Source organism: Oncorhynchus mykiss, chromosome 21 (assembly GCF_057628025.1).
Source record: "Oncorhynchus mykiss isolate SJ-2025 chromosome 21, ASM5762802v1, whole genome shotgun sequence".
Classification (NCBI taxonomy): domain Eukaryota; kingdom Metazoa; phylum Chordata; class Actinopteri; order Salmoniformes; family Salmonidae; genus Oncorhynchus; species Oncorhynchus mykiss.
In genome coordinates, this window is record NC_143042.1 from 46599586 (window position 1) to 46612500 (window position 12915).

The window sequence follows — 12915 nt, forward strand, 5'->3', positions numbered from 1 at the left end:
AACTTCACTGTTTTCAGTGTCGGCCCACCACCTACCTGTGCTTGTTTCTCTGATCGTGTGCATTCAGCATTTGTCTAACCACTCTCTCTCCACTCCTCCACCTGAGTAAGTCATTCTAATGGAATTACACACACTAGTGCATCCCGCTTCCCTCATGAATGCACTCCATCATCTCAATAACGTGAAAGACACGCTCTGCTTCAAAGAAAGAGCGGAACAACCTGTGCTCTGGTACAGACTTGAACGATCTCTGAAAATGAGGTCTCATCCTTTCTTTCTCTCCTTTCCCTATTATCCCTTGTTCTCTTGCAACTTCAATTACACCAGACTACAGAGAGAACGAAAGAGAACAGGAAAGAGGTAGATTTGCCACTAACCAAACCAATTGGCCTCTTTGTGCCTGTGAAGTTCAACTGTGTGTTGTTCGTCCAGGAACTCTTCAGGCCTTTGTCTGGCTTCTCTGGTTGCTCTGGGCGTTACCCCTAGGGAAGAGGAGGGTTATGGGGCTTGGAGTCTTTTCAGACTATATTGGGGCTCTCCTCGGGTACTTATTTATTTATTCCCGTGGAAGTGGAGGCACTGAAAACAACTTCCCCCTCGTTTTTAGAAGGTTAAGTCACATAATCGTCTAGGTACATGCCTTTGTCTAATTCAATACTCTGAGAGGTGTCTTGATGCCTCTTTGTCTGGACCTCAAGCAGGCTGTGGGCCTTCAGACCGTGGTCCTATTTAAATATGTTTAACGTGCATTCTTCTATCCTTCCTTCCTGTCCTAACTTTTCCAGCCTTTTTTTGCTGAAGCTCATCCACCCCAATCTTCTCACAGAGGAATTTGTGACGATGGTGGTGAAATGGACTAATAGACAAAATCCTCTTGTGGAGGAATGTATTAGCCATCTCCTCCTTTTTAGCCCACAAGACTAATGTGAAATCACGATCCAGCAGCATTCTCTCCCTGCTTTTAATTACATTTTTTTTCTACTGTGGATGGAGAGAGTCTAGGCAGGCAGGAGGGAGCAGCCGGGGTAGTTTTTGAGTTTACCCTCGAGTAAGCGGCCCTGCTAGGCTATAATCTGAAGTCAGACAAAATGGCACATTAGCTCTCTGGCCCACTCTCTCCAGCTACAGCTCTGGAGACTGCAACATAACGTCTGTCTGGTCTCTGTACAGGCTCTGGTTCTAACAGACAAGAGCTGAGCTACACTGGTTCTATAGAGATATCCAAAGGTCTGGAATCACAGCAGAATATCCCGTCCTCATCAACAGGTGGTGGTGAGGGTTGGGCATGTGTATGTCTGTATTCTTAATGCGTATTCCAACAACACATTCATGTCATGAACCTAGAGAGGAGCATATGGCGTGTGCCATGTAAACAGCAGTATTTAGAGGGCAGACATGTGTGGTATTCATGCCTCCCTGATGGTTCTTGAGGGACAGGGTAAGACATTATTATGCTCTATATTCACTATAGCAGACAACACGGTGGGGTTCGGGCGAAAGACTGTCTTTACAGCTTTGCATACCTCTTTACGTACCTCAGGACGAGCAACATGCAAATGAAGATACTCTCGCCTGAAATGATTGAACAGAGAGGCCAGTCAGAATCATACAGATTTCAGTGGCAAACTATGGAAAGCGTAGAATATGGTTTTCAAAAATAAGAAAATATGTGTACTGGTCCATTATCCAATATCCATTGTATTATGTGTGGTGTATGTATGTGTTGTACCTATTTGCTCGTTCAGTCAGAACATAGCCTGAACGCTGCAGTACATTTCATCCAACGATTAAATTCCTATATAAAAGTGTATTCTTGGGGGATAATATTCTGTAGAGGAGCGATAATATTGATGTCATCATACTCGACTGAAAGGCACATTGCAGCAACTGCTGGAAGCTATAGCTTTAGCAAGCATTACATTTCCTAACTGTTTGTGTGGAGCGTTGATACGTTTCATTAGATTGTCTATAAACACACACACACACACACACACACCACACACACTTCACTGATTCCAAATTAAAATCTAGCGAGCAGTAGCATGTCAGCAGATTTGAGATATGGTCTTGGGGTGTAGTTTTAATGAATACTTAAGTGATGCATAACACTTTAGCAGTATACACAACAACATAGACAAAAAAATGGGATTGTCCATAGGTTTGCATTTTCTCCTTGGTTGTATTACATTTTGAGTCCTAAGTCTGGGAAGAACTGATTGATATACATTTCAGAGTGGCGGATGGAGGCAGACAATGTTTAAAAATAAATAAAGTAAGTCAAATTTATTAGCATATCTGGACTTAAATGTATATATTTAAAACTGCAATATGTAACTTTTTGGGTGACACAATCACATAGAAATGTGTATTGATGATCTGTCTTCATCATTAGGGAGGTTTCTGAGTCAGAGGTGAACAAAGTGATTAGCTCACTAAAGAACTCTAAAGCCAAAGATGTGTTTGGGTTGGACTGTACCTTTCTTAAAAACTACAAGGAGTCACTCATTGGCCCCATTACTAAGGACACCAACACATCTATTGGTCAGGGCGTGTTTCCAAGGGTCTGGAAGTTGGCAATAATAACAGCCATCTTTAAATCGGGTGACCCTACTGAAGTGAGTAACTACAGGCCCATTAGTATACTACCTGTGGTGTCGAAGGTTGTTGAAAAGTGTTTAGCAGAGCAACTGATTGCCCATCTCAACAACAGCCCCTTCACATTACTCTCCATGCAGCTTGCCTTCAGAGCAAAACACACAGAAACGTTCAACAGCTTTCTTCTGGAAAATGTGAAGTCCAAGATGGACAAAGGGGGCGATGTTGGGGCTGTGTTTCTGGACCTAAGGAAGGCTTTTGATACTGTTAACCATGAGGTACTCATCACAAAATTGTCCAAGTTCAACTTTTCCCCCGATGCCTTGAGATCATACCTTGAAGGCAGAACCCAGTGTGTCAGAGTGAGCAATAAGCTGTCGCCCACTCTTAGCTATGATGTGGGTGTGCCCCAAGGGTCAATACTGGGGCACCTCCTGTTCAGCCTGTACATTAATGATCTGCCTTCTGTCTGTACTGGGTCTGAAGTTCAAATGTATGCAGATGATACAGTGATATGGGCATGCAAAGAGCAAACAACAAGCTGCACAAGAACTCACTACTGTAATGGTCCAGGTTACAAAGTGGCTCAGTGACTCATGTTTGCATCTCAATGTAAAAAGAACTGTCTGCATGTTCTTCACAAAGAGGACAACTGATGCTACTGAGCCAGATGTCTATGTCAGGGGAGAAGCTCCAGGTGGTATCTGATTTTAAGTACCTTGGCATCATACTTGATTCCAACCCCTCTTTTAAAAAGCGCGTGAAAAATGTCATTCAAATAACCAAATTCAACCTATAAGAAATTGTTTGACTACAGAGGTAGCAAAGCTGTACTCCAAATCTATGATACTTCCTCACTTAACATACTGCTTGACTAGTTGGGCCCAAGCTTGCTGTACAACATTAAAACCCATTCAGTCGGTCTACAAACAGGCCCTCAAAGTGCTTGATAGGAAGCCCAATAGCCATCATCACTGTTACATCCTCAGAAAGCATGAGCTCCTGAGTTGGGAAAATCTTGTGCAATACATCAACGCATGTCTTGTAATCAAGATCCTAATGGCCTGGCCCCCCCTCAACTCAGCACTTTTGTTAAACAGAAAGCCCAAACATATGGCAGCAGATCCACAAGGTCTGCCATGAGAGGTGACTGTATAGTTCCCTTAAGGAAAAGCATCTTTAGTCAATCTGCTTCCTCTGTGAGAGCTTCCCATGTTTGGAATACACTGCCATCAGACACACAACTGCACCACCTATCACACTTTCATTAAAAACATGGAGACATGGCTAAAGGCCAATCAGATTTGTGAACATAATCCCTAGTTTTGTATGGCCGCTTTCCATGTTGTCTGTAGCTTCTGAGGTGTGGAAACACGGTTGCTTTTATGGATTTTGTCTTGCTGCTTTTTGTTCTATGTTGCTCTGTCTGTATACTACGTCCTGATTGTCCTATGTTGCTCTGCTTGTGCTCACTGCTCATTGATTGTCTGTATTGTTATTGTAATTGTTTTTAATAACATGCCCAGGGACCGCAGATGAAAATTAACCGGCTGGCTAAAACCTGCACTTTTTCTGAAACGTTGATTAAATGTGCACTGTCCCTGTAAAAATAAAAATAAACTCAACTAAAAAAAGTCTAAGAAGTGGTAGATATATTCTATGTGTGCTATTTCTATGCTTCCTGTTCTTAAGTTTCCTTTTTTTGGCTTTAACTTTCAATTTTGTACATCAGCTTCAAACAGCTGAAAATACAATAGTTTTATTTATGGAAAATATATTTCACAGAGGTTTAGATGGTACAATGATTCTCTACACTATACTTGCTTGTTTGGTCACTTAAACTGAAATTAGACAAACAACTAGAATTTTAGCAACCAGGAAATGGCGGAGAGATTTCTGCATATTGCACCTTTAAAAGCATGCTCACAACATGGTGAAAACTACAATACTCTCTACTGTTCACTTAAAGCAGACACCACAGTTGACCCAATTGCAAACCTTTACAAAACACAGATCTACATCACAAAACTTCACAAAGACAGGCTGTATACCTCAATCTTCCTCACACATACATGATCCCATCTGCCTGTTAATGTATCTGCTATTCAGAGTTACCTTGCTGAACTCTGAATGGTAAGATCAACTATATCTATATTCTGTCCATTAAGTCATCTTCTCTCATCAGAGTGGGCTGGCTATTGAGTTGGATACACCCCGGCCTCTCGTATGTCTTCATTCTCAACCTGAGTGGTTATTGCTGTCAATTGCTGGGCCCCAACCAGCAGATGACTGATTGAAAGCAATATAGTTCACACTTTTCTGGATTGCTCACAATCCACTGAGACTGAGAGCTCCACTCACTGATATAAAAGCAGGAATCCCGCAGCCTCACAATACAAATAAATGGTAATTGTGCACCCTTTAAAGTTGGCTTTCACCGCTGGGAGAAAAGTTCAAGTGGCACAGCAATCTCAATCCGTCTGGTTTGTAGAGGCACGTTAGGCTTTTATATGTGCTTTTGTATACCCAATGGAGTGTGTGTGTGTGTGTGTGTGTGTGTGTGTGTGTGCGTGCATGCGTGCGTGCGTCGCGCGCACCATTGTGTACGTGTTCAGTCTGTATCGTGCCTTAGAATCATCAAATCCCACATCACTGTCAGCCACAGACAAAACAGCAGTACGTGTGTCAGAGCAAGAGAGAAGGTGAAGAGATAGTCGACTTACCGGCCTGCGATGAGTCCCCTGTGGGGAGACAGAGAGAGAGGAGAGAGAGAGAAAAGATAGTTTAGTTCAAATCTCAAATCAAGACAACCCCGTTCATCCCCCAACCCGACACAAATACAAGACGGATGACACCTGAGGAAGAGAGAAAGAAAGGCATGAAGACAGCAATTAACAACAGGACACATATTCACAGAGCAACACACATACATTTGCTAATCGAGATTGGAAAAAACACACATTATTAAAGATCGTTTCCGTTTTAGTCTTCCTTGTAAAAAACAGACAATATAACATCTGTCAACATCTCAAATGCACCTTTTTCTGTGGATAAGGAAAAAGACTCACACTCTCGTTTAAATTAGAGTCACGAGGACGTTTAGAGACGCTCCCTTACTGAGAAAAAGATGCTATGTTTTTATTGTTGATGGTGCTCTTCCCATTGCTTGGAAATTGTGGCCAGCTATCACAGGACACTATCCTCAATTATCATACCCTCATCTGTGAATGACATGGCATAAAATGTTGACACACCTGATATACCAGACGGCATATGCCAATGGAGTACGCCGAAGCAAGGAGAGAGTAGTATGTGTGAGAGAGGCAGAGAGATAAAGAAAGCCAAATAGATATAGAGAGAGAGGAGAGAGAGAGAGAGAGAGAGAGAGAGAGAGAGAGAGAGAGAGAGAGAGAGAGAGAGAGAAAGAAAGAAAGAGCAAGAGAGAAAGGAGCGAAAGAGAGAAAGATGGAGAGAGAAAGCAAGATGGCTAAAGAAAGAGATTAAGTAAGGAGAGACTCGGCATAAAGTTGATTCCAGGTTGTGAGAGAGCTCATCTAGGGTTGGGTGTGTGTACGGGACTAGAGCAGACAGGCAGACCTAGTCTAGTGGAGGATGAAAATAAAGAGAGAGAGAGAGACGGAGGAATCACTGTCCAACCAAGCATAGAGCTCAATATCAATATCTATGGGTCTGCAAAAGCTGGCACCAGCTTTCCCCTCGGCTCTCAGCTCGATACATGAGAACCCAGCCCAGCGGAACCCAGCCCAGCGGAACCCAGATCAGCGGAACACAGCCCAGCGGAACACAGCCCAGCCCTACACTCACTGGGCTCGCAACATATCCAATTAACATACTTTTGTATTTATTTTTTATAAACACGCATAGTTTCATCTGAAATATCAATCTGCTGACGGGTGAAATTCACAATTAGGGGATGGGAGCAATTTTGAGCCAATTGGCAGATGTGAAGTGCTATATTTGGGGGGTACACATGCTACTGTGTTAATTGCTTCTGTAGGAATAAGAACCCCGCCCCCCACACACACACACAAACCCACTTTCTCCCGCATATGGGTGTGTGTGTCATGAAACACAGAAGGCTGGCTGAAATATACGAATCCACTATTTTGTGTCCACATACTTTTGTACAGTACAGTATTCCTTGCGAAAGTATTCGGCCCCTTTGAACTTTGCGACCTTTTGCCACATTTCAGGCTTCAAACATAAAGATATAAAACTGTATTTTTTTGTGAAGAATCAACAACAAGTGGGACACAATCATGAAGTGGAACAACATTTATTGGATATTTCAAACTTTTTTAACAAATCAAAAACTGAAAAATTGGGCGTGCAAAATTATTCAGCCCCCTTAAGTTAATACTTTGTAGCGCCACCTTTTGCTGCGATTACAGCTGTAAGTCGCTTGGGGTATGTCTCTATCAGTTTTGCACATCGAGAGACTGACATTTTTTCCCATTCCTCCTTGCAAAACAGCTCGAGCTCAGTGAGGTTGGATGGAGAGCATTTGTGAACAGCAGATTTCAGTTCTTTCCGCAGATTCTCGATTGGATTCAGGTCTGGACTTTGACTTGGCCATTCTAACACCTGGATATGTTTATTTTTGAACCAATCCATTGTAGATTTTGCTTTATGTTTTGGATCATTGTCTTGTTGGAAGACAAATCTCCGTCCCAGTCTCAGGTCTTTTGCAGACTCCATCAGGTTTTCTTCCAGAATGGTCCTGTATTTGGCTCCATCCATCTTCCCATCAATTTTAACCATCTTCCCTGTCCCTGCTGAAGAAAAGCAGGCCCAAACCATGATGCTGCCACCACCATGTTTGACAGTGGGCATGGTGTGTTCAGGGTGATGAGCTGTGTTGCTTTTACGCCAAACATAACGTTTTGCATTGTTGCCAAAAAGTTCCATTTTGGTTTCATCTGACCAGAGCACCTTCTTCCACATGTTTGGTGTGTCTCCCAGGTGGCTTGTGGCAAACTTTAAACGACACTTTTTATGGATATCTTTAAGAAATGGCATTCTTCTTGCCACTCTTCCATAAAGGCCAGATTTGTGCAATATACAACTGATTGTTGTCCTATGGACAGAGTCTCCCACCTCAGCTGTAGATCTCTGCAGTTCATCCAGAGTGATCATGGGCCTCTTGGCTGCATCTCTGATCAGTCTTCTCCTTGTATGAGCTGAAAGTTTAGAGGGACGGCCAGGTCTTAGTAGATTTGCAGTGGTCTGATACTCCTTCCATTTCAATATTATCGCTTGCACAGTGCTCCTTGGGATGTTTAAAGCTTGGGAAATCTTTTTGTATCCAAATCCGGCTTTAAACTTCTTCACAACAGTATCTCGGACCTGCCTGGTGTGTTCCTTGTTCTTAATGATGCTCTCTGCGCTTTTAACGGACCTCTGAGACTATCACAGTGCAGGTGCATTTATACGGAGACTTGATTACACACAGGTGGATTGTATTTATCATCATTAGTCATTTAGGTCAACATTGGATCATTCAGAGATCCTCACTGAACTTCTGGAGAGAGTTTGCTGCACTGAAAGTAAAGGGGCTGAATAATTTTGCACGCCCAATTTTTCAGTTTTTGATTTGTTAAAAACGTTTGAAATATCCAATAAATGTCGTTCCACTTCATGATTGTGTCCCACTTGTTGTTGATTCTTCACAAAAAAATACAGTTTTATATATTTATGTTTGAAGCCTGAAATGTGGCAAAAGGTCGCAAAGTTCAAGGGGGCCGAATACTTTCGCAAGGCACTGTATTTAGACACCTTGACTTTTACGACAACTTTATTCTAAAATTGATTAAATTGTTTAGATTTTTCCCCCTCATCAATCTACACACAATACCCTATAATGACATCACAATACCCCATGATGACAAAGCAAACACAAGATTTTATACATTTTTGCAAATTTATGAATAAACCCCGGAAATTTCACATTTACATAAGTATTCAGACCCTTTACTCAGTACTTTGTTGAAGCACCTTTGGCAGCGATTACAGCCTCGAGTCTTCTTGGGTATGACGCTACAAGCTTGGCACACCTGTATTTGGGGAGTTTCTCCTATTCTTCTCTGCAGATCCTCTCAAGCTCTGTCAGGTTGGATGGGGAGCATCGCTGCACAGGTCTCTCCAGATATGTTTGGGTGGGCCACTCAAGGACATTCAGAAACTTGTCCCGAAGCCACTCCTGCGTTGTCTTGGCTGTGTGCTTAGGGTCATTGTCCAGTTGAAAGGTGTGCATTCGCCCCAGTCTGAGTTCCTGAGTGCTCTGTAGCAGGTTTTCATCAAGGATCTCTCTGTACTTTGCTCCGTTCATCTTTCCCTTGATCCTGACTAGTCTCCCAGTCCCAGCCGCTGAAAAACATCCCAACAGCATTATACTGCCACGACCATGCTTCACCGTAGGGATGGTGCCAGGTTTCCTCCAGACGTGACGCTAGGCCAAATGGTTCAATCTTGGTTTCATCAGACCAGGGAATAGTGTTTCTCAACGTCTAAGAGTCTTTAGGTGCCTTAAGGCAAACTCCAAGCTGGCTGTCATGTGCCTTTTACTGAGGAGTGGCTTCCGTCTGGCCACTCTACCATAAAGGCCTGATTGGTGGAGTGCTGCAGAGATAGTTGTCCTTCTGGAAGATTCTCTCATCTCCACAGAGGAACTCTGGAGCTCTGTCAGAGTGACCATCGGGTTCTTGGTCACCTCCCTGACCAAGGCCCTTCTCCCCCGATTTTTCAGTTTGGCCGGGCAGCCAGCTCTAGGGAGAGTCTTGGTGGTTCCAAACTACTTCCATTTCAGAACAATGGAGGCCACTTTGTTCTAGGTAGCCTAGCGGTTAGAGCGTTGGACTTGTAACCGGAAGGTTGCAAGATTGAAACCACGAGCAGACAAGGTAAAAATCTGTCGTTCTGCTCCTGAAAAAGGCAGTTAACCCACGGTTCCTAGCGCGTCATCGAAAATGAGAATTCTTAACTGACTTGACTAGTTAAACAAAGGTTAAAAAAAGAAGAAAATGCTACAGAAATTGTGTACCCTTCTCCAGATCTGTGCCTCGACACAATCCTCTCGGAGCTCTACGGACAATTCCTTCAAACTTATGGCTTGGTTTTTGCTCTGACATGCACTGTCAACTGTGGGACCTTAGACAGGTGTGTACCTTAACAAATAATGTCCAATAAATTGAATTTACCAGTCTAATCAAGTTTTAGAAACATCTTTAGGATGGTCAATGGAAAGAGGATGCACCTGAGCTCAAGTTCGAATCTCATAGCAAAAGGGCTGAATACATATGTAAATAAGGTATTTCTGTTTTTTATTTCTCATAAATTTTTAACATTTCGAAAAACTTGTTTTTGTTTTGTCATTTGGTATATGTGTGAAGATTGATGAGAAAATCTTTGATTTTAAATCCATTTTAGAATAAGGCTGTAACGTAACAAAATGTGGAAAAAGTCAAGGGTTCTGAATACTTTCCGAAGGCACTGTAGAGTGTACATCTACAGTACCAGTCAAAGGTTTGGACATACCTACTCATTCAAGGGTTTTTCTTCATTTTGACTATTTTCTACATTGTAGAATAATAGTGAAGACATCAAAACTATGAAATAACATATGGAATCATGTAGTAACCAAAATTGTTAAATATATCAAAATCTATTTTAGATTCTCAAAGTAGCCACCCTTTGCCTTGATAACAGCTTTGCACACTCTTCGTGTTATCTCAACCAGCTTCATGAGGTAATCACCTGGAATGCATTTCAATTAACAGGTGTGCCTTTTCAAAGTTAATTTGTGGAATGTCTTAATGCGTTTGAGCAAATCAGTTGATTTGTGACAAGGTAGGGTTGGTATACAGAAGATAGCCCTATTTGGTAAAATACCAAGTCCATATTACTGGCAAGAACAGCTCAAATAAGCAAAGAGAAACGACAGTCCATCATTACTTTAAGACATGAAGGTCAGTCAATACGGAACAGTTCAAGAACTTTGAACGTTTCTTCAAGTGCCGTCGCAAAAACCATCAAGAGCTGTGATGAAACTGGCTCAAACTGGCTCACTATTATTCTGTTCAACATCCCAGTCTATACTATACAGGGAAAGACAAACACACTCACAGTGCCATCCCCTGTTCAACATCCCAGTCTATAATATACCTGGGAAAACAAACACACTCACAGTGCCATCCCCTGTTCAACATCCCATGCTATACTATACCGGGGAAAACAAACACATAAAGACAAACATACACAGCCAGGCGCCCACACAACGTCTACACTAGCTACACTACATGACCAAAGGTATGTGGACACCTGCTCGAACATCTCATGACAAAATCATTGGCATTAATATGACGGTGGCACATTGAAAGTCACTGAGCTCTTCAGAACAGGCCATTTTACTGCCAGTGTTTGTCTATGGAGATTGCTTGTATGCTCAACTTTATACACATGTCAGCAATGGGTGTAGCTAAAACAGCCAAATCCACTAATTTGAAGGGGTTAGACACATTAAGTTAGCCTAGCCTACTGACCTGCAGCATCTGTACTGCAGCTGCTAGTGCTAGTATTGGCTAAGCCCCACCACCATCCCCCCATCACACACAAAGTGAGTGGAGTTGAACTATCACCCCTTACGTCAACCACTCCATTCACACACTCCCTTTCTCCACTGAGGAGCGCTGACCCAGTATCCTGTCAATTTACTTTTCATCTCTCCAGCTCTTTCTCAACTCTGCTTAGCTGTCAACCTCTCTCACCCTGGAAAATAAATATGTGGAGAGGAGAAGAAAAGAGGAGAGGAGAGGACATGTGCACTTATTTATGCAGAGGTAACAAACATACTGTACACACACACACACACACACACACACACACACACACACACACACACACACACACACACACACACACACACACACACACACACACACACACACACACACACACACACACACACTCTTGTACAGCTAACCTTGTGGGGAAACACAATTCAGTCCCATTCAAAATCCTATTTTCCCTAACCCCTAACCTGTACTCTTACCCGAACCCAAAAACCTAACCTTAACCCTAGCTCCTAAAACTAACCTTGTTTCCTAATTCGAACCCTGACGTGCACGCATGCACGCACGCACACACACACACGCACGCACACGCACGCACGCACACACACACCTCAACAACACCACACACTGCCACAAGGGAAGGGTAGACGACCTTCAAACACGATGGATATCGCAAATGAAATCAAATCAAAGTTTATTGGTTGTGTACACAGATTGTCATGGACAGTATATGAATAGAACAGGTGTGTACAGCAGTAGTTATATAAATTGAGCCATGACTAGAATACAGTATACACATATGAAGTGGGTAAAATAGTAAACATTATTAAAGTGACTAGTGGTCAATATCTATGTACATAGGGCAGCAGTCTCTATGGTACAGGGTAGAGCACCAGGTGGTAGCCTGCTAGAACAGTGACTAAGGCTAGTGGTGACTGTTTAACAGTCTGATGGCCTAGAGATAGAAGCTATTTCTCAGTCTCTCGGTCCTGTGCCTTCTAGTTGGTAGCGGGGTGAACAGGCTGTGGCTTGGGCTGCTGAGGTCCTTGATGATCTTCTTTGCCTTCCTGCGACATAGGGTGCTGTAGATGTCCTGGAGGGCAGGTAGTGTGCCCCCGGTGATATGTTGGGCCTCTGGAGAGCCCTGTGGTTGCGGACAGTGCAGTTACCGAACAGGCTGAAAGGATGCTCTCAATGGTGCATCTGCAGACGTTTGTGAGGGTCTTAGGAGCCTAGCTGAATTTCTTCAGTCTCCTGAGGTTGAAGAGGTGCTGTTTCACATTTTTCACCACACTGTCTGTGTGAAGGGACCATTTCAGGTTGTCAGTAATGTGCACGCTGAGGAACCTGAAGCTTTTGACCCTCTCCACTGTGGCCCTGTTTATGTGGACGGGGGCGTACTCTCTCTGCTGTCTCCTGTAGTCCACAAATAGCTCCTTCGTTTTGTCCATTCCGCCAGGTTTTTGACCTTCTCGCTACATGTTGTCTCATCGTTGTTGGTAATCAGGCATAACACTGTTGTGTCGTCAGCAAACTTGACGATGAAGTTGGAGACGTGAGTGTCCACGCAGTCCTAGGTGAACAGCGAGTACAGGAGGGGTCTGAGCAAGCACCCTTGTGGGGCCCCTGTGTTGAGGATCAGCGTGGCAGAGTTGTTGCCAACCTTCCCCACTTGGGGGCTTTAGATACCTTAATGACAATCAATGTGCCTCTTCAACTCCATGAGAGAGAA

General features: G+C 43.2%; 1 protein-coding gene across 8 annotated transcripts in view; it reads right to left on the minus strand.

The window, feature by feature from the left end:
• LOC110500696 (neurexin-2) overlaps window positions 1–12915 on the minus strand; it is a 1050333-nt gene that overhangs the window by 687875 nt on the left and 349543 nt on the right. For all 8 annotated transcript variants that reach the window (XM_090214789.1, XM_090214786.1, XM_090214788.1 and 5 more), the window contains one exon: window positions 5319–5336. In XM_090214789.1, the coding sequence (XP_090070915.1) occupies window positions 5319–5336 (18 nt within the window). The remainder of the gene's footprint in view (window positions 1–5318; window positions 5337–12915) is intronic.